The sequence below is a fragment of the Sorex araneus genome, chromosome X (assembly GCF_027595985.1).
Source record: "Sorex araneus isolate mSorAra2 chromosome X, mSorAra2.pri, whole genome shotgun sequence".
In the NCBI taxonomy this organism is placed as follows: domain Eukaryota; kingdom Metazoa; phylum Chordata; class Mammalia; order Eulipotyphla; family Soricidae; genus Sorex; species Sorex araneus.
The window spans coordinates 94,465,057-94,490,545 of NC_073313.1; the positions used below are offsets into that span (position 1 = coordinate 94,465,057).

Sequence of the window (25,489 nt, forward strand, 5' to 3'; positions counted from 1 at the left end):
GGACCAGTTTCTGGAAGTCCTCCCTCTGCCATTAAATTTCTATATTTATATGGTATTTGATGGAGGAAAATACCCTTTGACATAACCCGTGTAAGCTCTAGTAACAGCAATGGTTTCAAGTTCCATGTATTTAAGGGTCATAAAATTCTGTGTTGTGAAATGTGGAAAACCAGTAGCAAAATGGTTCACTGCACGGGGGAAATGAGTGGCATTTCATGAGATGAATTAACTGATACCACAATATTAGTTAAAAAAAAAGATAAGGCAAAAATTGAAACTAAAAAGAACTTTCTTAGGGGAGCAAAGGGGGCAGGAAGGAGGCGGGGAAGAGTGTTTCATGCTTATCAATGTGATGTTATCCAGACAATGTATATACCCTTGAGGAACATGCGACTAAATTTTAAAAATATTACGTACAGAGATTCAAATGACACCTTTGGAAGAAAGAAATGTGACAGACTTAATATTTGAGATTTAATAGATGTTGAACTCAATAGGTAGCTGGGAGGGGGATAATCATTATGCTAACAGAGACCAGTCTTTGCTATTTATTCTTGGTTTCAGATGAGACTGATATAATATATTAATAATCAAAGGAATTTACAACTACAAAGTCTCTGGCACTGCAAGTGATTAAAAAAAAGTACTGTCACAACTGGATCTTTATATAGTTTTTCTTGTTTGTCTCTTTGGACTTTCAAAATGTGAAATACAGTAAAACCACCTTATAACACAGCTCATTTAGTTTACAGTTTTGGAAGTGTGGTGGGTCAAATTGACTTCCCTAACCATAACAATATCACTAGATCAACAATAGATACCTTTAAGGCTATTGTTTGCCTTATTCCTTTCATGCTGGTGTTATAAAGGGGTCCCACTGTGTTAGGGAGTGTGTTTTGGGAAGGAAAGCCATTTCAGGGTAGAAAATAAACAGTGGTTCAAAATGTGATTGCTAATCAGTACAAAAAGACCTTCAGCGACTGACCTTACTCCCGGAGTCCTTGGCTCCACATTCCCCCTTATCGTACCACCATTTGTTTTTCAGCTTGTCTAAGATGCCTTGTTCACTGAGTTTCAATACTGCAAGGTTTACAGGCGTTCTTCACGTGGGAAATAACATAAATAACATTATATTATGTTATTTTATGTTATTCAAGCTTCAAACTACTTTAAAACTATAGAAAGCGATAAAGCAGGGGGCCCTGGCCACAGAGTAATTTTAGACACTGCAGGCAACCTGAGCATTACCTTATAAAAAGTTAACACTACAGCAACGCTATGTTTACCAGGGCCTGCCCATATCGCTTTGAGTAATCGGCACACACTGTTAAATAATGAGGATAGAAAAACAGGCACTCTTCAGATCGGTGGTGTGTGGTGAGGAGGGTCTCCCCTCAAGTGACAATCGTCGGCGGCAGCTTGCAGTAGCTTCATGAGAGAGTTGTGTTAGGTTTGATCTAACCGGGTGTCTTGTTGTACTTCCAGACAGAAAGCAAGTTTTGTGGAGGAGTAGGGAAGGAAACAGGGCAAAAAGTGGGTATTGCCATATTGTGGAAGAAGACGAAAGGAAGAATCCCAACAGAATAGAAAATAATCTACATGAATAACATGCCTTCTGGTTAGTTGTCCCTTGTTACACAAATCTGTTACCAAGGTGATAATGAGCTCAGAAAGAATTGTAGTTCTATGTACATGTATTTATTCACACATTCTCTAGTCTTATGCATGTACTCATCTTAGTATGAAAGGTGCAAAATGGAACTCTTAGTTTTTAGCAGTGAGATTGAAATGGTATATGAATTCATTTTTAGTACAGAGTAGATATGTGTTTAAATACCTGTGGTCAACTTGGATCACTCAAGGATGAATGGATTGTTTCATCATTGATATGGTATGGCCTAGCATGGCTTGCTGTCTCTACTACTGTGTATAGCATTGTTGAGGGATAGTTTAGGTACGCTTTTCTAGTAAGATAAAACTTCCTCAGCTGAGAGGCTAATACATCCCCAAAAGGTCAGATCCCAAATAGATCTCTGCCTCTTAAAGTAGAAGGCAGAGTCAGTGGTCAAAATTGGGATACATGACTGGTATTAAGAAAAAATACTTTAGCGTAGCAATTTCTTCAGTGATAAAATGGAAATGAGGACTTTTACTTGGTCTTTTTTTCTAGATGTAATACATTTTGAATGAAGTGTCTCTAATAATTTTGGATAAGAATGCATTATGTATTGAGAATGGCACATTCTATCATTAGGCAATAGACTACTGTGATCATATTCATATGAAGGATATTGCCAATCCTATTGCATGTTGTTTTGCTATCAAATACATAGTAAGAATGGTGACAACATTTAACTATGACTATGCCATATAATTTCTTAGCTTACTTTTTAAAGAAGTTGGACACAGAAATATATCCAGTTATTGACAAGATTTCCTATAGTCACAGAGAATTTTTGAGCCTTTATCAGATCAAATTACTAAAGCCTATTTCCTTTCTTTCTTTACTCTTGAGATAAGAGAAAGGTATAAATTTAAAAGTAATATGAAGTTTCAGAATATTTGATACTTGAAAAGCTGTAAACTTTTAGAGTCTGGGGGGAGGTGATTACATCTTAATTGAAAATGGAGGACTTATAAGTCAGAATATCTGTGTTTTATATCTCATCAGGAAACTGAAGTCCTTTTATACTTTAAACAATCAATGCTTAGGACCTGACACTTCTCAGATATTAGCCAGAGTTGCCTGGCTAACAAAAAATGCTAAAATTTTAGAACCCCTCTAAAGTATTATTGGCAGTGAAAGTTAGAAAACTTAAAGGACAGACAGACCATCTATGGCTCTTAAGTAAGTGTTGTGTCCTTTATTCCCCAATGTATGCCCTCCACCCTCTCTCTTTCCCACTATTACTTTTTTGTTTTATCACTACTGCTTTTCCCGCCTGAAGTGAGATGCTGGCAGCCATGCTCAGGATCATGATATAAGCTCAGGTTGCACAACAGAAAATTTCCAACGGTATATGGGCTTGATTCTAATCAAACAATGCAAAGAATTTCTTCTCAGGTTTCTGGGCTTGTTCTTTTCTTACTGCAAATGGCCCATTATCTTCATGCTGCTCTCTGACTAGGCTCTTACTGGGACATTCCTCCATCAAGGTATTATATACTTCAAATTACTTCATTCAATTCAATTCAACAGCTGCCCTTGCTAGATAGCAATCATGGAGCAGTCTGATTAAAGACACTCACATGAGGGTCCGAATAGAGATGTCTCTCTAGAAATTCTGGTTTTGAAAGAAATTTTCAACCTGCAAGTTGAGCTAGATCAATAAAAATGTGATGTGTTAGTTTCAAGCAGTAGTTCTCATTGTGTGGCCCAATGACTCCTGAAGGATCCCTGAAGCCTTTTCATCAGATAAGGCTGTGCATCAGAGAATAATTATTAAGGTATTAAGGTATTTCTTGTCCTTCTTACACATTGATTCATGATGTACAGTAGTTTCTTGGATGCTATATGATATGTGACCACAACAGATTGAGTAAAGAATCAGAAATAAGAATTTTTCTCTTATATTAAGCTAGATATTAGAGAGATTCACAGCAATAGTATAATTCAACTCCTCACTAATTTGTTTTTGTTTTCAAAAGTTATTTTTCATAACAGTGTGCTTGTTATCTAACATATATTGAGTTTAGAAATGCTAAATTATGCATTCTTTAAAAATGCTTCCTTTGAATTTATTATAGAGTAAATATTAATAAATCTAGCATGCATAAACATAATATTGGGGGATTTTTGGAAGAGAAAAGACTTTTCCCACCTGGTATTATTCTGAGTTGCCACCATCCATCTTGCCAAAATTCAGGCTCATATGCCAGCAATTTAACAGTCTATTTTCTGACACATGGGCCTATTTCTTAGGCAGTCCAGTGGCTTCCATAGAATGCCTAATTCTGCTCAGTAACTGTTCTCTAATGGCCTCCACAGTGGCAGAAATTCTCAGATGGGGGTTACTTTGTTCTCTATTGAACATTTGACAATGTTCAGAGTTATATTTCATTGTCATAACTGAATAGAGAGGGAATGTTGGAGTATCTAGTGACTAAGAGTCAGGGACACTGCTACATACCCTACTATGCTACATACCCTACTATACCCCACAAACAAATCCTGAGATGTTGATTGTATTGAGAGTGGAAAGTCCCTGCTTTTGATCAGCCAGACCTTATCTGAGATGTTCCAGGACTTTAGAGAAATATGAAAAATTATATGCTACTAGAAGCCTAGTTTTTTTTTTCTTTTTGGGTCACACCCAGCAATGCACAGGGGTCACTCCTGGCTCATGCACTCAGGAATCACCCCTGGCGGTGCTCAGGGGATCATATGGGATGCTGGGATTTGAACCCGGGTCGGCCGCGTGCAAGGCAAACGCCCTACCCGCTGTGAAGAAGCCTAGTTTTTGATTGGAAAAAAATCACAGGGCTTATGAAATCTGGCAGTGAACCAATATGCATTTAGGAACTTCTAAATAAAAATGAAGGAGAAAAACAAACATTTTAAGCAGCAGCACAGCCAAGGAGCATAAAAGCTGTAATCAGAAATCACATATAATAACACTTAACAAGGTTAGGATAGCTGCCAAGAAAAAAAGAGAGTACTTTAAAGGCCGAATCTCTGGGAACTATGTGCTATTCAGGGGTAGAATAAATCCCCAAGATGGCAGAGAAAAACTGCTTTTACTCACACAATTTTCTCTACTACTAGCACCTTATCGGTTGCATTGCCAAGTTCAACTGAAATCAATTGAATGTATTGACACTCCAACACACACATCAGTATCGTTAATATCATTATCAGTTCAGAAGAGTAAGGATTCTACATAAAACACTAGAAAATAGAAATGAACCAAGAAAAGGGCTTCTACAATAGATGCCTTTTCTAAAATAGAATAATTGTCAGTATTACCCAAACACACATATATTCCAGTATTTTAAATGAAGTGGAATCAAATAAGTATTTGGTTATTTGGAGTATTACTTTCTCCATTAAGCCATTTCTGTTCCCCTCTCCAGTATTTTCTTTCATCACCTTCTTCTACCTTATTATTTACGCTCATGTTTTATATCTCCTACTGTATGTTTCTCAAAAATTGGAACTATCATTTATGTAATTATGAATTTGTATTCCCTCTTAGAATAGCTGTCTCGATAAATATTTATTGACTAGAAAACTCAATTTTAGGATTTTGTTTTTTCAGTATGGCACCTGGTGTAGTTATTATCATATTTATTGTTATGGTTAATCAAGTTTAACGATCACTCCAAGAAGGTAAATTTATGGACACTCTAAGAAATTGAGGTATAGATAAATTAAGTAATCTGCTTAAGCCTGCAAATTTTGGGTCAGAGCAGCAGGAAAATTAACATATATCCAAATCTATACTATGTGAAACACAAAAGCACAGCTGCCTTTTATTTTTTTTTTGAGCTTCGATGTTCATAATAATCTTTTTCTTAGAAACTACCAAACTCCAAATAACTATCACCCCAGCAAGGCATATCTTGCAGCGGGGGCCTTTTACTAATAGTGCAGCAATATTTCTCCAGGGGAATGTTTTAGAACAATTACTGCAGGCCTTAACTGGCACACCTTAGAGAATTCTAAGTCAGAAATATTTATTGTACTCACCTCAATAGAGAACGAAAGAATTAAACAAAGTAGGTCAGATTTATATCGTGGAAATTAGTCAGGCATTCTCCTTTCTGAAGGGCTAGCTATCAATTTTATGCTGAGTAGAGCCCTCCTGAGAAAAATACATGGGTTGGCAGGATTAAGGAGAAAGCTGGAGAGGTTTTCAATATAAATTTTAGGAAATCTGAGACTTTCTCTTGTCCAAAAGTATTTTGTTCGCTGGTACCTGTAATTTTATGGTGATAATTTCATACCTTTAAGGTTGAGAAACATTCCGTGCTAAAATACAAATCTATCCAGGAAATGGGAAATAAAGCAAAGAATAGCTTGTTTACAAACTCGAATTCTATGTTTTTAAAAACATGTTTGTGGTGGGAAGAGGGTCATGTTCCCTTTAGGAAGATCTAAGTCAAATGGTAAGAATAAATGTAAATTATTCATTTAAAAGTATGTGAAGGAAGTGCTGACCTATGGCAGGTTAACAATTCTTAAACGTGGAAAACAATTATGAGTGGTATATATATTTTTAAAAAACAAATGGGGTAGTAATGTAATCTATAATACTTTGACAATGAGTCCTATTTTTGAAGAAAACATAACTGACGATAAGTTTGCATTTATGCCTACCATCCACACCTGTCAGTAACTAAGTTAAAAAGAGGCTATGATCACTAATCCAAGACACCTAGACCCAGGTGATGGTTATCTAAGTTCCTCAATCATTCCTGTGATATACTAAATAGACATGTAAAATCTTATTGATTATCACTGCTGTAGACAGAGGCAGTTTTAGGATAACACTGCAACTGCCCCCAACTTCTGTGAAAGGACAAAATCAAAACAACTAAGAACTTTGATATATTTCAAAAGAACTCTCCCATTTATTTTTCAATTTTGTTTCAGGAAATAACTAAAATAGGTGACTTAAAGCCACATTGGATTCCTTCTTATGAAAAAAGAAATGTAACAATGATGTGAGGGTGCCGGGGCTCCCCCTGGTGGAAAAGAAGAAAAATGGGCCTGGTGAATTAATGACCAACCTGATTCCTCCAAATGATGATACTGGAAGAGTTAAGAGACAAATTTGTGCCATGAATACGGCTTTGGGCTTGAAAATTATAGGAACCTAGGGTATGGTATAATTTATCTACCCAAGAGACTATCATATATATTCTGCTCTAATGATTTGACTTTTCCTTTTTGAGAAGGATACCTAAAGAGTAAATGTCTGTTTAATTAATGCCAGAAGATTTGCAATAATGCCCTTAGGAAATCAGATAAGTAAAAAATGTTAAACTGTATATTATATTTGAAAAATTAATTAGAACCATGATCTAGTAAGACAATATCTGGATAATAAATCTAGAACTTACGATAGCCTAAGCTGGAAGCTCTCCACTGATGCCTGAGCCACATCCAAATCTCACCCCAAGTAATTAGCATTTGATTCTTGGTACCTAGTAATTTTGGGGAATAACTTTGTAGAATTATCTTTGGCTTAATTGAAGGAGAAATAGCCCTTGTTGCTGTTTTTATTTTTTAGCTGACAATATTTCAAGTTGTCATGGCCACAAATCACCGTTTCCAACTGATCATTTGCTTCCCTAACATTATGTGGAGAACTCTTACCAGTACTCAAGTAATCATAGACCTGTACTGGCAGGCAGCTATAGACACCTCTGCCCAGGTACGTTTGGATTTACTAAATTAAAGCCAATTGAGTAAATTGAGAGAAGAAGAGAAGAGAAGTTTCTTCTTTGCTAAATGAAAGGGTTTACTTTTAAGGTCCTTTATACTTTATTTGACATTACCTTGGGACAAGTTAGTGAAGGGATTGATCTGTAATATTTTAAAACCACCGAAGTCTGTGGCAGTTCAAACAATGATCTAGACTACACTAGCCTTCAGCTCTTAATATTCTCTATGCATGTCTTTATTTTAGTTTCTGAATTAAGAATTTTATGTGACCGAGGGTTTCAATTATCTCATTTCTTCTACCTGAGCTTTTTCCACAACATGGGAACATGCAAATGTGATATTACAGCACTAGGGCAATGTAAGCAACCGTCATTTTGCAGGGGTATCTACATGATTTGTAGAGTTATGCAGTGTTTTCTGCTAGAAACTCCCTCTGAGAGAGTATTTATATCTACATAGTTCAAAAACTTAGTTCAAACCTATTTAACACATTTCTAATGAGATCATGATTTAATATAAGTGCAAAGAGCAAATTCAGTAATGCACATGTTTGGCATTAGGAGTTGGAAGCTGTGACTCATTTTACTAAGGGCCTAATAATGCTAGTTATTGAAATCTGTTGATGATATTTGTGCTATAGAAGAAAACCCAAATGTCAGTACATCGCTATATGATGCCTCTCAAATCCAAAGGTATAATCCCCTTGATTTCAAAGGAGTGAATTTAATTGATATAGTTCTACCAAAATAGGTCTTGTCTAATGTCTTGCTCTAAAACAGGTATCTAAAATTATGCCTGATTCTGGACTATCTTTATACTCCAGTTTTTTAGAAGACTTTTACTCAATTTACTCTTAACAGAGAGAAAGTTTCTGGAAACAGCCTAAGCTTCTAGAAAATTTAGTTTTACTTAAAACGTGGCTACTAAGATACTTTTCTTAATATGTAACTGATATGATTCATTTGAACACTCCCTTTTAAGATTGATTAAAGTCAAATTATCAAATTTTATTTTTGTTTTTATTGAAGTGTTTTCATTAGTTTACCCCAATAGCACTGAGAAAGAGATTCACAAATTTTTGAGAAAGTTGAGAAAGAGAAGACAGAAAATGATCTGTACCAGAAACCTACATAATAAGTGTTTTTGAAGATATCTGGTTCATACCTCAAAATCTAGACAAAATATTAATTGATAAAACAGACATTTAGACTCTGACCACAGAACTGAAGTTTCCAAGGTGTGAGAGTGGGCAGAGGGGAGAGTGAGCTGAAAGGATCCAGTGGATGTGGTGAAGGGATATTGGCACTCTGATGGTAGGTGTGTTGTTCTAAAATTGCATCCCTAAAGTATATAAACATTTATATGCTTATAAACCAGTGTTATCACAATAAAAATAATTAAAAAATTTTCATTGAATTTAATCTGATGGGTGCCAGCATCCTCTTTTTTCTCTTTTTTTACTTTTTTGGGCCACACCCAGCAATGCTCAGGCCTTACTCCTGGTTCTGTGCTCAGTGATAACTCCTAGCAGTGCTTGGGGATCAGATGGGGTGCCGCTGATTGCACCTGGGTCAGCCATGTGCAAAGCAAGCATCCTGCCTGCTGTATTATATCTCTGGCTCCAATAAAATTCTATTTTGTCCTCAGTAGCCCTCCCTTGGCCATATACATACAAAAATTTTTGCAAACAATGGGGTCTTATATCTGAGTGCCATGCTAGGGCACATACCACCCCTTCTAGCATGTATTCTAGCATCGATGTATATACATTTCCAGCATTGATGCTAGTAGTTTCTCTCTCTTTTATGTAAAGTAGAATGCTATTGCCTTAGTTCTATATTTTGAGAAATATCTGCTTCAAGGCCAGATGAAATTAAGCTTTAAGATGAATCTAACATTTGAAACACACTTTTGCCCCCTCTAAGCAATGAAAATTTGCCTCCTGTGCCAAGGGCCAAATGCGATACCGCTCTCTAAAAAGTCAAAGAGAATAAATTTCAATTGTTTTCCATAAAATAAATCTTTTCCCACCCTACAACACCAACCTCAACTCCCACCCTCATGAAAGCATTTCAATCTTTTCAAACATTTTGTGCTTCTCTTCCATGACTGTCCTTCTTTTCAGAGAGCTTGGGTCTATAACCTTCTCTCCAAATGAAAGAAAAGCAAATGATTTGGTCTTAACAGGGCAGAAAGGGCATTGACATACATTGTTCCACTTTGTCACCGCAACGGGGTCTTTCCTCTTCACAATTGTATATATGCATTCTTACCGTCAGGATTTGATTTCTGCTGCTCTTTCTGTAGCTCTGGTGTTGGACATTTGGTAATTATTTGTCAATAAGAAACACATTCAAATTATCAGGATAATATCAAAGGCAAATAATAATAATGTCCTAGTCATAACCATGTCAAGGCCATGTAGTAAACTTCACAAAAGTTACTAGGATGGATTAATTTTTAAAAAAAATTTCTTTCTGGGTTAAAATTTTTCCGGTGGTTGAATTTATTCTTTAACACCATCTGGCAAAATGAATGGATTTGTCAGTCATTGGACTGGTTCAGTTCTTAATGCATAAAGGTCCCATGCTTGAGCAGCCACTTGAGAGAAAGTGAGGATTTGGTCTTGAGAAGAAGACCTGAGTAAGTTCAAGGAGCAAATTTAGTCACTACCAGGAAAGAAAACTGTCAGGTTCTTCATACTTCCTGGAGGCAGCACCAGCATAGAGACATGCAAACCAATGAAGAGCATAACATACTCACCCTAGTCCTGGATTCCAAACCATTCTCCATGACTCACAGGAACTTCTTGTAAGATCCAGGAAATGCCATCAAACTGTAATGGTTCTTGCCTACACATATAACAGTGTCAATAGTCATTGGATCCTTCTTAGCCCTGGGTATCCAAAATGTCTACCTTTGGAGATGGCTCCTGCCAATATAAGATCCATCTTGTTGCAGGTGAAAGGTAGATGCTGATTCTTATTCATTACCTAAGGCCCAAGAATGTCAAACAGTTCTGGTTGTGGAAGAGAAGTGGTTAAGAGATGGTGGTATAGGAGAGGAAAATCGTAGACATACATTGAAGAAGAAGAAATACACACAAAACTGAGGATCTCATTTATGCATATGGGAAACACTATACCATCTCATTCATCAATGTACCACCAAATAGAATGCCAAGGCCATTTGGTAATGGGTTGTTCTAATGTATAGATTTTTACTGTCTTTGGTTACTTGCAAATATGTGTAGGATTATAAAAGAGAGATTACTAGTGGTAGGAAGACCATGTTTGTCTTTCTTATTTGGTTTTAGGCCACACACAACAGTGCTTAGGGCTTTCTTCTGGCTCCCTGATCAGGGATTACTCCTGAGGACCATACAGGGTGCTGGGGATCCAGCCCAGAGAGGTCACATGTAAGGCAAGCACCTTACTCACTGTATTATATCTCCAGGCCAATGTTTGATTTTCTTAAGAGAACAAACTTTTTTAAGGCACCTTATTTTTTATTATTTTAATGTTTTTAGTAATTGAGATTCTATGTTTTACAATACCATTAATAATGGTTTCTCATGCACATAATCCCAACATTAGGTAGTTTAAAAATACCCATATAGAAGGAAACAACTAATTTAATGTCATTTAAAATGATTTTTTATTAAAATAAGTTTCTTCGATACCTTTCTAGCATTATGTTGGCTAGTTCTTTCCTATATTGCTCCATATATTTGAACATGATAAAACTTAATTTGTATTATCAATTTCCTGTAAATGATAATACAACCGCTTATTTAATTAATAGAAGTTAAACAAGATAGCTCAGACTCATACCTTACCACCCATGCACCTTACAAGTTAAGGAACCTTTCTGACAACTTCCTATTGTAGGGAAGTGCTTTAGAATGGTTTCAATTAAACATAAATTTCCAATCTACCCCAAAATACACAGGATGTGCTGGTTTTCACCTTGGATGGCATGAACATTGGATGTCTAAATACATCCCTGGGAAATTTCCGGGTGTTGTGAGCTAGGCTTATAAAAATCTTGTCACCCCAGTGAAAAATCGTTCATTTACTCACCAGATGCTTCTAGTAAAGTAAGACTACGTGGGAAATTGAAATTGGTGTGCTTTCCCCAAGATTAAGGGAATGATGCCTGGTGGGGGCTGGTATATCAGAAAAAATTTGAAAGTTTGAGATGACAGGCAGTGGTGGAGGAAGGCTGATGTGATTATATAGTAATTCGGTTACTAAATCCCCATTCTGCTGTGATTTACAGAAACAGACTTGCACTGGCTTTGTCACAAACCCCTTGTGACCTGAGTTTATCATTGAAACAACCTACTGGCTCTTAATTACCACATTTGCACATACATTGTACTAAAGCACTAACACAAAAAGATGATTTGCAGGTTAAAAGATCCCAAACCACAGTTCTAATTTCCATGATTCTTGTCTGTGCATTTATAGACCAACAAGGAAAAATCAAGTTTGACTTGTTTAAGCTCTATTAGCACAGGTTTAGGAAATTGGTAAAATCCAAGCAGTCTTTTAATTATGGCCTATAGCTCTAATTCCGGGCCTACCTCAGTGACTGACCTTGTTTAATTCCTTGTATTCAGAAAATAAATATCAATCTCATTAGTTTAAGAAAGTATACATTAAAAACAGTCTGAAAATTGCTGGTTCCTTTTATGGAATGAAAGACATGCTTAGAATTTATAATTGCTCATTTCAGGGGGCAAAAGTCAACAATTTAGCATAATTACCCATTTATCATTATATAAAGGTTTCAGGAAAGAGCTAGAAAGATAAGTACTAAAGGGTTTTCTCTCCTGTTTCAGAGATAATAGGGATGGAAATGTTTTTAAAAAGTAAAAGCATTCATAAATGTCAGGCTTCGTGCTTATTAAAAAAATCGTCATTTTCAGTCATCAGTACTGAGGGCTGAAGTGGCTTAAATGTTATATTTGCCTTGTAACCAAGGTAGTTGAGAAGGAACCGAATTTCTATGGAAATATATCACTGGCAATCAGATCTATACTGCTTATTGGGTGGGTAAATGTGATAAGTTGCTGTCTGCAATGTTATCTAAAGAGATGACCCTGAAAGTAAGCAGAAATTTGTGAGAGCATTAGCTGTGTGACCTTCTCAGAGTCACTGCCATCTCTGGGTCTCACTGTATGAAATGATGCTATATTAGTCAATTGTCATGCTAATAGGAATGGGATACTATCAAGAAGTGTAATTCTCAAATCATATTACTAATACTGTTAAACCTCATTGATTTGCACTAGCAGGAGGGAAGGGTTTTCTCAATGAGACAGCCCTGAATGACAAAAGCGGGTTGGAGAAAGACAGTTTTATTATTGTAAGTCTATCTTGTAATCAAGCTCACTATAAAAACACTGCCTTAAAAGAGGTCCTCTTGAGAACTACTTTGGTGCTGTTTGTAATGGATTTTATTGGATATTATTATATCTAATAAATACTTCCAACATTAGAAAATGGTTTGTTCTCTTAAGGAAAAATTCAGCTAACAATAGAGACTAAACTCTTCATTTGTTTATAAACCTCTCTTGGTCTATAAAGTTACACTGTTGACTGGACCTGGTCCAGTTTTTTTTTAAAAAAATTCTCAATCAGAGGCCTTCTAATTAATGAGATTTCACTGCCTTTTATACTTCCTCCATTAATTCATCTTTGGCATCACTTCTAGCTAGTGGTAAAACAGATTCACATTCATCTCTTGCCTCTTCTTTTGCTCACTTTCAGAAATCAACATGGAGCAAGAAGGAAGACTAAAAAGGCAAGGTTCTTGCTAATACAAAAATAAAAAAAACACTGGATATGCAGCATGAATCATACTGTTAGCCACAGTTGAAAAAGGGACTGGCTATTTTAAAAGGTGGGTTGGCGGAATGATTTTTAAACAAGTAAAAGATGCCTCGCAGATTAGCACTACATTTCAAAAACGTTGAAAAATTTTAGGAATTACTGAAATATTTTCTATTTGTATATCAAAACTTTGAAAATCATGGATTGCCGACAAAGTTACTTGATAACTTGTAGTGGTATTAGCTGAGACAAGAAAAGGTTGGTTGCTGGCTGTAATTAATGAACAGCTGTTTAAAGTTTTAGGGGTCTTCTTGATACCAAAACATCTGGGTTAAAAGTTAAAAATCGGTCAAATACTTGCAGATGTTTGCTTGTCTTTTATATAACATTAGACATGAGATTATTTGAAAACTTCTGATCATTTGACATCATGTGGATGTTTTAGAATCATCTTGATACAGTCCTTTTTAACCATGCTGAGTGTGGATGATGGATTCATAAGAGAAATGTATCCAGTACAGCTCATTTTCATTTTGCGCCTCAATTGAATGTTATAATTACATTCGCTGTGGCCTACTAATGACATGGAGTAAAAGAAATAGTTGCCAAATATTTTAGGCATCATGTTAGCCATTGCAAAACTAAAAGAGCCAAAAGTTTGGCAAAACTGTCAATGTCACCAGTTCACATTGGTGGGAAAGGAATTTAATGCTTTTTGAACACAATGTAAAACCTTGATTAATTGGAATCCATAAGGGATGAATGAAATTTTCTACAAGAACGCTCATTTTGTTCATTCTTGGTTAATGGCATTTTTTTCTTAAAATGTGTATATCCATTCTCTTGCCTCAGGAAAGCAGTCTGAGGGTCAATCCAGATGCTGAGAAGATATAGGAGACAGAGTTGACTGCGACCTAACCATAGGTCATCTCTTGGTCTCTTGGAAAGTGATTACAAAATTCAATTTCTTGAAGTCTTCTTTTCTAAAAAGTACTATTTCTGCTTTCTCATCAATGTGAAGTTACTGAAGTGGGGGGAACTGTTTAGGTGAGTTCTGGTTAATCAAGGTTTTACAGTAAAAGACCTGATCAATGCCTGGTAAGTTTATGCGCTGATGAAAGTTGTTCTTAAATTTATTTCTTTGAAAGCATTTTGTAGCAGTGTTTCCAAACCCATATTGTACTGCAGACTGGCAAACTAACTTTTCCGCTAGGTTCCTGAGGAATGGAGAAAGAACTAGAGGTGCACAGTTGTAACCATTGTCTCTGAAGGAGAAAAGTTTTGGCTTGCCTGTCTGTTGGCCTGTGGTTGGGAAACACTGTTGTTCTTCACCTTAAGAAGCTCATATCTTGATTGTACAAGAGCCGATCTTACATGCTTCAATATGATTCTCATGCCTTTTGGGCCTGAAGGATTCTGTTTTCAGGTGTTGTCCTGTACTTACCCACTGTGTCTTTCCATCACTTGGTAGCTTCTCTTCTGTGCTTGTCCCTATTTCTTGTTGCTTGGATAAAGGTTATTCATTCTTTTTGACCCCGAAGATTGTTAAGGAGCAAAAGGAATGCCAGATGAGATGGGTTTTCTCATAATAGCAGCCTGGATAACAATTAGACCTACCTGATCCAAGAACATGGCTAAAGAAAAGCCAAATCAGGGATTCATTACAGACAGAGTATCACAGTTAGGCGACGCACTTGTTGAAATATACAAATGTCTTTGCCAAGTCTGTATATGGGGTGGCCTGTTGAAGAAAGACCCCATTTAACTTGAAACTGAACTTCTTTGGATTTCAAGATAAATGGGGTCAGCTTAAATAGGCCATCACATATAGAGAACAACACTTCATCACTCATACACATAATTAAAGGAGCCAACTCTAGTCATCAACCAATCTCCATGAGCAACCAACACACCTTAGGGGGGAAAAGGGCTTTAACCTGATTTTATTAGATGGATTTGATTTCTCACACTACTTAGATGAGGCAGGTGGGGACAGTCTTAAAGAAACCCTTGGGCTATTGAAGCCAAAGGCATTAAAACCCACACCATGCACTTCATAAGGCAACCTGTCTGATGTATGACCAGGGAGGGAAGTAGGGTGTATGAGGAGACTCTGTCTGGGAGTTTAAGAAGGGACCCAAGTTAGATCAAAAATTTGGGCAATACCCTGCAGACTTTCTGTTTCCCAAAGCTGCCAGGCAGGGGAATAACCTGGTCATTCCACTTTATGTGTGAGTCTTGTGCTCTCTCCTCAATAATAAGATAACAGTCTTGCCGATTACTCGTCACTAAGGGTACCCGGTTGTGGTGACATTGAGGCTGACCTTGGAGTCACCGCCCCCGCTGCCGCACTCTCCTTTGTCGTACCACCATTTGTTTTTCAATTTGTCCAAGAGGCCTTGCTCATTCAGTTTTAATACTGCCAGGTTAACAGCATTTCTTGAAACGATAAAACATAACTTGTAAGAAAATGCACAAATGCTTAGGAAATCGTTAACGTATAAAAAGGAGCACAAGAGGACAAATTGGCTAAATTTCACAGAACGTGGAGCTATAAAAATGTCTGTACAGCAAATACAGGGTTAAATATTGGAAGGTGGCATGGAGGATAACATTTGTTCAAAACTGAAGTGTGCGGGATGGGGAATTGTCTTTGAGAAAAAAAGTAACAAGAACACCACATCCATGCAATTAACATTCGTCACATATGGCACCGTAACTTGGCTTTTACCATTTAAATTGAAAAAGCCGTTGAACTGTAAAATTAAAACAGCAACAAACAGTCAGAGAGGACAACACAGAGAGAGAACATTGAAAAAATGGATGCATTAAATAGATGAAACCATAATTTACCGTCTTATTTAACTCCATGGAATATTGCAGATTTTAAACTTTTAAAAGTTACCTCAAAATCCACAAGAAAGAAAATGACAACAAAATGCATCAGGGTAGGTGGAATACTATAACAACACGGATATTGTTATATTATTCCACCCACCTTAATGCTGAGCCTTTAGGGGTTGCCACACCATAGCCTTTGGAATCCAGATTTCCACCAACTTTCATGGTATCACATGGTTTTCTCTGCTCGATGTACTCATTCATGGTTGACTCCAGCAGGAAGGCAAACTTTCCCTTTGACTTCCGCACTCGGGCCACTCCGTCTGCTGTTGTTTTGGTAAACACAGATGGCTCTGCTGATTTCATGTAAGACCACATTTTCTCATAGACAGCGATTTTGGACCTCTGTAACAAATAAAAAGGAATTATTAGAGATACCAGATATGATAGCACAGAGGGTAGTATGTTTGCTTTTAATGCAGACATAAAAAGCATTAAAATGGGTTCGATTCCTCCATTCCTCTCAGAGAGCCCAGCAAGCTACCGAGAGTATCCTTCTGGCATGGTAGAGTCTGGCAAGCTACCAGCATGTATTTGATATGCCAAAAACAGTAATAACAAGTCTCACAATGGAGACGTTACTGGTGCCCACTTGAGCAAATCATGAACAATGGGATGGCAGTGCTAGCAGTGCTACCAGATAATAAAACTTGTAAGAGAACTTAGTTCAGGGGTTTTCAAAAACTTTAAAAAATTGCAACTTCCAATATGAAAAGCATATTCTCCAGCAACCCAGTACATATATTTGTCCATATATAAACATGGTTCCAACGTGGGTTTCTCAAAACCAGACTCATCTTTCCTAAGTATAATGCTCTTTGATATTTTCTATTCTATACTAATTCACTTAAAAATGCTGCTCAGGATCCACTACATTGATTTCATGACTTCACTAATGGGTTGCAATCTAGTTTGATAAACACTTTTTGGTTTAATTTTCTCAATGCAGAAACTGCTCTTGCAATATCTCGCTATGTAATTGCCCTTTACTTGCTTGAAATAAAGGCCATTGCAAGGGAGTATACAACTCTTTTAGTCATCTTGCTCTAGCATGGACCAATATTTTTTTGTATAAAAGTACATCCTGTTTGAAGCTAAAATTTTCCTATGACTCCCACTATTTTGTACTACTCACTAGCATTATGCGAAAACAATTCTGTTACTCTTTCTATATGATGATACTTCAAATATTGCAATCCTGTCACTTTGTCATTTTGCCTTCTTTATTTTCCTCATTAGGCTAAACTTGACTAACATCTGTTTCCCAAAACCTTCACAATTTTGGTATTTTTGTCATAGGGAATCTAGTTTATCTTAAATGGTCATGTACAGAAACAAACATGGCACCTCAGATATATAACATAGATAAAAAGAAAAAAATGTATACATCTGATAATTAAAGATTTGTTTTCTATAAAATTTTTATCTATTCTTTCAACAAATATGTATTGAGCATCTGACATACTGGGGGTGTGAAGAACATAATAGAATGAATAGAGTCTCTCTCTCTCTCTCAATTCAGGTCAAGGTCAGACCAAAATAGTCAGTTTGTCATGCCAGTCAAGTTTCCCTGATACTTACTTCTCTGAATTTTTAAATTTCATATCATAAAATTTCATTCCAACTCATGTATTTATTTTTTATTTGTTTGTTTTGGGGCCACACCCAGTGATGCTCAGGGCTTACTCCTGGTTCTTTCCTCAGGGAGTCACTTCTCATAGGGCTTGGGGATCATATGGGATACTAGGGATTGAACTGGGTTAGTTAGGTACAAGAAAATCACCCTACCAACTGGACTATTGGTCTGGCCCCTAAATTCAGATAGTTCTTAGAACACATATGAACTGCTTACCATTTTATATAGAAATATGTTTTTAAGGACTTTGTGAATTTCAGATGTGTTGGAAGCTAAGTATTTAGGAATGGGAACCTTAGAGAAACATCTAAAGCACCATTTAAGTAGAAGGTGAGCTAATATTGTAGAAAGTATAAACATATGCTATATTTCCAAGTGTTGTTCATAGGATTTCCTTCCTGGTCCTCTCCCCACTCCAGCTTTTCTCATTACTCATTTAGTTGCTCTTCTATGAAAGAGAACTTCTTCGAATCTTTCTAGAGGCCTCTTGGAACTGCTCAAATAATCCCAGAGTGCTACAACTCCCAAAGCTGTTACCATGGAAATTAAATGCTGTGTTTATGGCAATCAGACTTTCACTGAGGCTCTCATTATACTCAGCTAATCCATCTAATATATAAATCTGATCAAGTTACTTTATCCTTTAAAATCCTCTGGTAGTTCCTTAATACTTACAGGGAAAAATCCAAACAACGTTTGCTATTCAAGAGTCTTTATAATCTTGACTACATTCCCATTAATTGTCACATAGGACTGCTACTCACTGTTCCTGATATGTTTCATACTTTCATGTCTAATGCCTTTGGTGATGCTTTTATTTCAGCCTGAATTATCCCCTTTCATTCATAAGGCCCAGAACAAATATATTTTCTGTGAAATCTTTCCTGATTCTCCCCTGCTGCCTACTCCCATAAAATGCTTCTTCAGCAGTTTTCCCAAAGCATTCAATTCATACTGCACTGTATTATAGTGAGCTGAGAATGTGTTTGTCTTTGCTGCGTTACTGGCTGTTTTCTTTGAGGACAGGATTCATGCCTTTTTAATTTCAGTAGCCCTCTTGGAAGCCAGCAGAATGTCAGCTGCATGGTAGCTACTCAAGATATATTTGCTTAATAACTGAAACTCAGACCCAACCTGGCTTACAACTAGATTGTTGGTCAATGATTTCAGAAGGTTGGTGAAATATTTTACTACCATTAATTTTCTATTCTGTGGAAATCTGAGGTTGAACATGTTTTATGTTTCTGTGGGCCATCTGTATGTCTTTTTTTGAGAAATGCTTATTCATGTCATTTGCCCATTAAAAGAAAATTGGCCCCTTTCTTCTTTGTTGTGTGCTGTATGAATTTTTTATTTTGACATATCTGCCAAATTTGCACCGATAATTTCTTCTTTTAATAGTCAAGGTCTTCTAAATTTTGAAATTCTACTATTGATATTTGATCTTAGTCCATATTTTATTATCTTCATCTAATATGTAAAACAAATTCTAGGCATAACAGCAAAATCCATCCTCAATGACTATTTCATTCCAGTGTAATTTCCTAGTTAGCTGCCCAAAAGAAATAAAAAAATAGTAAACAACCCACATGCATAGAAATATATAAAATGTTGTAAGAGCATTTCTGTATGTGTCACAAAATTTAAGAAGTAAAACTTTTTTTTTGGTCCACAACCAAATATAATCAGGGATCCTGGCAGTGCTCAGGGGGACCATATGTGGTGCTGGAAAGTGAACCCAGATCAGCTGCTTGCATACACCATTCCCACTGTATTTTCTCTCTGACATAGAAATAAAACATTTTAAAGTTAGGGTATACCTATGTGCCCTTACCTAATTGTATATATCAGGACACTTTTAAACCAAAAAGTAGCTGCTACAGATGATAACCTAACTCTGGATGGTTTGACATAGTTTTTTTACTTCACAATGATGAAAAACAATTATTCACTTTTAGTAAAATCTGTAATTAAAATTTTATTTATTTTATTATTTTTTTCGCTTTTTGGGTCACACCCAGCAATGTTCAGGGGTCACTCCTGGCTCTACACTCAGGAATTACCCCTGGCTGTGCTCAGGGAACCATATGGGATGCTGGGAATCGAACCTGGGTTGGTCACGTGCAAGGCAAACGCCCTACCTGCTGTGCTATCACTCCAGCCCCTGTAATTAAAATTTTAAATTATGAAATTGTTTTTAATTTTCAGTATAGTATTCAATAAATTACATGATATATTAAATACTTTATTATAAAATAGCCTTTGTAGTCAACTCAGAGAAGCGATCACCAACTACATTGTAGTCGAAGGCCATGTGGGGGAAGGGAGTTGCGGGCTGAATGAGGGCTAGAGACTGAGAACAGCGGCCACTCAACACCTTTATTGCAAACCACAACAGCTAATTAGAGAGAGAAAACAGAAGGGAATGCCTTGCCACAGTGGCAGGGTGGGGTGGGGGGGAGATGTGTTTGGGGAGGGTGGGAGGGACACTGGGTTTACGGGTGGTGGAGAATGGGCACTGGTGAAGGGATGGGTTCCCAAACTTTGTATGAGGGAAGTATAAGCACAAAAGTGTATAAATCTGTAACTGTACCCTCACGGTGATTCTCTAATTAAAAATAAATAAATTTAAAAAAAAAAAAAGAAATTCCTCAGTAAGGCTGCTAGGTCTCGGGCAATGGGGGGAGTGTGCTGTCAGCACTTCCTGAAATTCTCTTGAGTCGAGAAGGCAAATTGCTTGTTTGGAAATGAGAATTATGCATCTCTCATGAACTTACTATGAGAAATTATCTCTATATTCGCTTACTCTTAACAAAAAACCCCACAATTTGTATTTCCAATATAGAAAACACTTGTAAAGATTACTTGGTGGCACAATAAATCAAGTAAAATAAGTAAAAAAAAAATCCTCCAAATAAAATCTGTTTTACTTCATAAAAAAAAATAAAATAGCCTTTGTAATACTTATGAATGTGTTTATTATAAAATAGCCTTTTGGTGATGATTTTGCTCAACTGGAGGTTAAGGCATATGTTCTGATCATATTTAAGGTGGGTTAATAAGCACAATATTCGGTAGGTTAAATATATTTTTGATGGACATTTAAAATTTGCAGTTTGTTCATTGGTATTTATATATTGGCATATATACTCTATTCTGTGTTGAAGGTTTGTATAGTGAACTTAGTTTTATCAGCAACTAGCATCTCTTTGTATTTTTATCAGAATATACATCTCTTTTAGTAACTTTATGGCATTTTAATCCATGAGTATATGATACTTTATTTACCCAGTAAAATATTTAGTTATTAATAAAATAAATATTTATGTGATATTTATTTACCCAATCCCCTTTTGAAGAAATCTTTGGTCAATTCCATTTGGGAGGATAGCATTACAGGTAATAATGGTTCATCTTTGACAAATCATACCTGAGTGAAATGGGGAAAAGGTAGAGTAGTTTCTCTCTTATACTACTTATAAACAGTGTGTTGATTCCAAGATAAATTTATAAGCCAAGGGCATAGGGGCTCATGAATACTGATCTAAGTGCACCATAATTTGGACTCATTTAGTTGATTTACTTGTGCTCTTTGATTGCTGACGGATACAGGTTAAAAGGTTCATTTCCAAGGCAATGATGTGTTTCTAGGAGAATAAATGGCAGTGATCAAAGTGGGCATTTTAAACATATTTGGTATACATGGAACAGATATTAATGAATGTAGTAAGTGAAGAATTGACTATTGGCAGAAATTATTGGGCTCTGGCTGACGACTAAATTGTGAAAGAGGTTAAGAAGACAGGAAAAGAAATGGCTCATAAATGAGAAAAATTAAGCTGAAATGTTTGTCTTACTGACAAGTATTTCAGCCATGATATTAATATTTAGAACAAAAATATATTATGAACATTTCCCCAGCCTTTTATATTTTGGCTAAAATACTGAATGCAATAAAATATATCAAATCTTAGCTCAGTCTTTGGGAGAAATTAAAAAATATGGGCAAGACATGTAATGGCAATTTTATTTTTCTCCAGCCATCCACATTTCATTTATTTCATCCCAAAGAGCACCATTTTGTGTTTAAGAATGAATAGTCAATGATTATACAGAGACACTATGAGAAATTCTTTTTGCATTGCTAGATAATTAGCAAATGAAGTACAACAGTAGAAAAGCATATATGGAGGAAGAACAAATTAATCCAAGTCATAGATAAAATAGAGCTCCAGAATTTAACAATCACTGTTCTAATTATTTATAGTCAATCATGAAGGTCAATGATATGAAGAAACTTGTCTTTTTGTTGAGGGTAAAATTTGAATATTGGGCACTGTAAAGAAGCAAGTGATTAGTGAGTACACTTAGCACACTACTTAGACTTGTTATTTCTTTGAGATGGTGTTAATTATCACTTATCGGAGTGCATAGAATAGCTTTCTAGTTACAAAAACATTCTTATGAAGACTCAGCTAAGTACAAGAGTTATATAGCACATTAGTTGAGAACATTATGTCCTGCTTGGGTAAATTATGCTAGCTGTATAAATTATCTAGCCCCAATGTGACTCACTGTCTTCATCCAAAGAAGTAATGCTTTTTGTTACTTTTTTGTTGGGGCCACACCCAATGATGTTTTGCATTACAATGATGCAAGGCAAACACCCTACCCACTGTACAATCTCTCCATCCCCTGAAATGAATTTTTAAGTGCCTATTCCTAAAGTTTATTCAGAGAAATTAATGAGTTAATACATTTATCTATATTAGAATTGTGATTTGCACACAGAAAATGCTGGAAAAAATACATATTTTTATAGCACAGGAAGCATAATTTGTTTCAGTGGAAGAATTTAATAGCACTATAAATTACTTTAGTTCCATATTTACAGAATTATTACTTAATTTTATGGAAGAAATCATACGCTCAAGTATTAGTCACATAATCAGATATTGAGTCTCCAGCCATATTCTTGGAAATACCTATATTCTTCTATCAACAAAATAATAATTTTATTTGGATTAAGAATTTTGGTTGGTGGAAGAAAAATGGGTAGGAGGGAAAAGTTTTCTTTTAAATTTTTGTTTCATAATTTAGCTTAAGTTCATACATTGAAATTCTCATTACCTAGAACACTTTGAAGATACTTGGTGAATGACAATATCCGAGCTAAGCACCTATAGCCATCTTTTTCTCGTTTCGTATTCCTATGCCCTCCTTGATGCTAAGGAACAAATATTTCCTCACTGTGTGTGTCAAGTGGAAACAGTGATCCTTAACAAGGCAAAGTTGGGCTGGAGAGATAGCACAGCGGGTAGGGCGTTCGCCTTGCACGAGGCCGACCCGGGTTCGATTCCTCCGCTCCTCTTGGAGAGCCCGGCAAGCTACCAAGATTATCTCGCCCACACGGCAGAGCCTAGCAAGCTATCCATGGTGTATTCAATATGCCAAAAACAGAAACAACGAGTCTCACAATTGAGACGTTACTGGTGCCCGCTCGAGCAAATCAATGAGCAATGGGATGACAGTGACAACGACAGTGACAGTAAACAAGGCAAGGTACTGATTAGGAATAGAAGCTTGTGGTATACAACTTCTCAGAGGAGTGCATCAGCTTGTTTCTTCTCTTTTTTTGCGGCTGATTGGAAATTTCAGGCATTTGAAATACAATTGTGAAGGGGAGATTTTTGGTTGCAAGAGTCTTGACATCATACAATCCTTATATTATTTACCTTTTTTATCCTTGAACTTGCTTGTCACGATCATAAACAAGAAAAAGAGCTGAATTTATTTCCTTAAACTTTGTGTTGATATAAGGAATTCTAATTGCCAAGATGATTTTATACAAACCATCTTATTTAAACCTCACAACAGCTCTGTGAGGTGGAGCAGCAGGCATTTTTAGATCACCGCTTATTCCTTAGAGTCCAAAACAGTGCCTTGCATCCAGAAGAATTCAATAAATATTTGTTAAACAAAAGAATAAATGCACATCTTACAGATGAGGGAATCAAGGGCGAGATTTTAGCAGCAGTGGCATGAAAAGACAGAGTGGGCATTATTTTGCCTGCCTGTTTTCCTCAGTCCAATCCAAAGTTACCACAAACAAGTCTGGGAAAACTATGCTTGTTATGATAGTAGGGTTTCCAGACAAATCCCTAGCAAAATGTCACCCTGAAGGTCCTCCTATATAGAACTTTGGAAATTGCTTATGTTTCAACTTGCCTTAGGTTCCTGACTACTGAGAAACAAAGCTGAGGCCCTTTCCAAGTCTGATGAATTCAAGGCTACAGGCAAATTTGCAACACTTCAATGCACACAGTCTTTTCAGCTCCAACAATGGCAGTATAGTTTTTTTTTGTGAAAGGGAGCAACTTATTTTCAAAAGCATCAATTTCTTGTTCAATCATTTTTAAAAAAATTGATTGAGATTTTCTGATTGATTTACAAGACTGTTCATGATGATTACTCATGCATGTTATTACAAAACAACACCCATTACCAGTGTACCCACCTATAGCTCCATATTTTTTAATTGAGGGAAATTGTAAATGAACTCCAATCCATTCTCACAGAACATTGGAATACATGAATTTTATTGTCACATGCTGTGATCCTTAGTGTTCATACTTTACCATGTAAAGGAAACAAAACAATTCGGGATAGAAGAATAATAGAACATCTGGCTTGCCAAATGCATCTGACAGAGTTTTCTTCCATATTTGCTTTGTGGAAATCAGTATATTTGATTAGGTGCATATGGAAGAAAAAGAATCATTGAATTTTAAAATTGCCCTGTTAAAGGAAAGGGTGGGGGTAAGGAATTTTGAAGCCTTCCATTTTGGAGCAAGGCACACAGAAAATGGTTTGACTTAAAGGTATAACAGAAACCTCAATTTCATTACCTATTTTCCTTTACTTAAATATATACATTTTTAAATATTCAAATAAGTACTGTAAGTTTTCTTTTATTTTAGACAATTAGCCATATCTGTGTAAATATGCATTGGTAAAAGCAGGGGAAAGTAAGAAACGAATACTGGTTTCTATTTTCAGTCATTCTATTGGTTTGTTATGATCCTGAGTTATTTTGGGGAATGGGATTTTAGATAGCTTCACTGGAGTTGGAGGTTACCTCCTAAACAACAAGTTTTGCTCTCAAATATCAAGTGCACATTTAAAATGCTCTTATCATTTTTCCCACACCAGGTAAGTTTCAAGTGACCTCTCTAGTGTCTGTCTAGTATGCAAAATCAGATTACTATTCTGATATCTTGTGCTTCTCTTGTAGGGTCAGACTAAGACTATTCAATGGGTTGAAAATAGCACCAGTGGTTATATATCTTTGAAATCCAGAGTCAACAAACTCAGAGAAAGTTATTTGAAGGTCCAATTGCTCTATTTTGAGAAAATAGGAGGAGGGACACAGTATCTTCTGCTTCTGTGGCTCTCAATCAGCAAGAATCTTGCCTCCCAGGTGCATGGGAAGCATATGGAGGCATTCATTTATTATCACAGTTTGGAGAGAGAAGCACATTACTGATGTCTAATGGTTAGGCATCAGGGAGGCTGCTAAATATTCTAGTTTGCACAGAACTCCTCCACAATCAATTGACAAAAAATGTCAGTAATGCCAAGACTGAAAAGCCTTCTCAATAAGTTTTGATGGGGTCACCAGTAAGTAATAAAAAACCTAACATTTGAGCTTTTATTATTTTA

The 25,489-nt window shown here is 36.2% G+C and overlaps 1 protein-coding gene across 5 annotated transcripts in view; it reads right to left on the bottom strand.

Annotated features, from left to right (window-relative positions):
- Positions 1–25,489, bottom strand: part of GRIA3 (glutamate ionotropic receptor AMPA type subunit 3) — a 358,867-nt gene that overhangs the window by 10,043 nt on the left and 323,335 nt on the right. For 2 of the 5 annotated variants that reach the window (XM_055123303.1, XM_004606339.2), the window contains exons 13-14: positions 16,229–16,476; positions 986–1,100 (exon numbers count right to left, since the gene is read on the bottom strand). In XM_055123303.1, the coding sequence (XP_054979278.1) occupies positions 986–1,100; positions 16,229–16,476 (363 nt within the window). Of the gene's footprint in view, positions 1–985; positions 1,101–15,554; positions 15,670–16,228; positions 16,477–25,489 lie in introns of all 5 variants that reach the window. The other 3 variants (XR_008627437.1, XM_004606340.2, XM_055123304.1) reach the window with 3 other exon arrangements.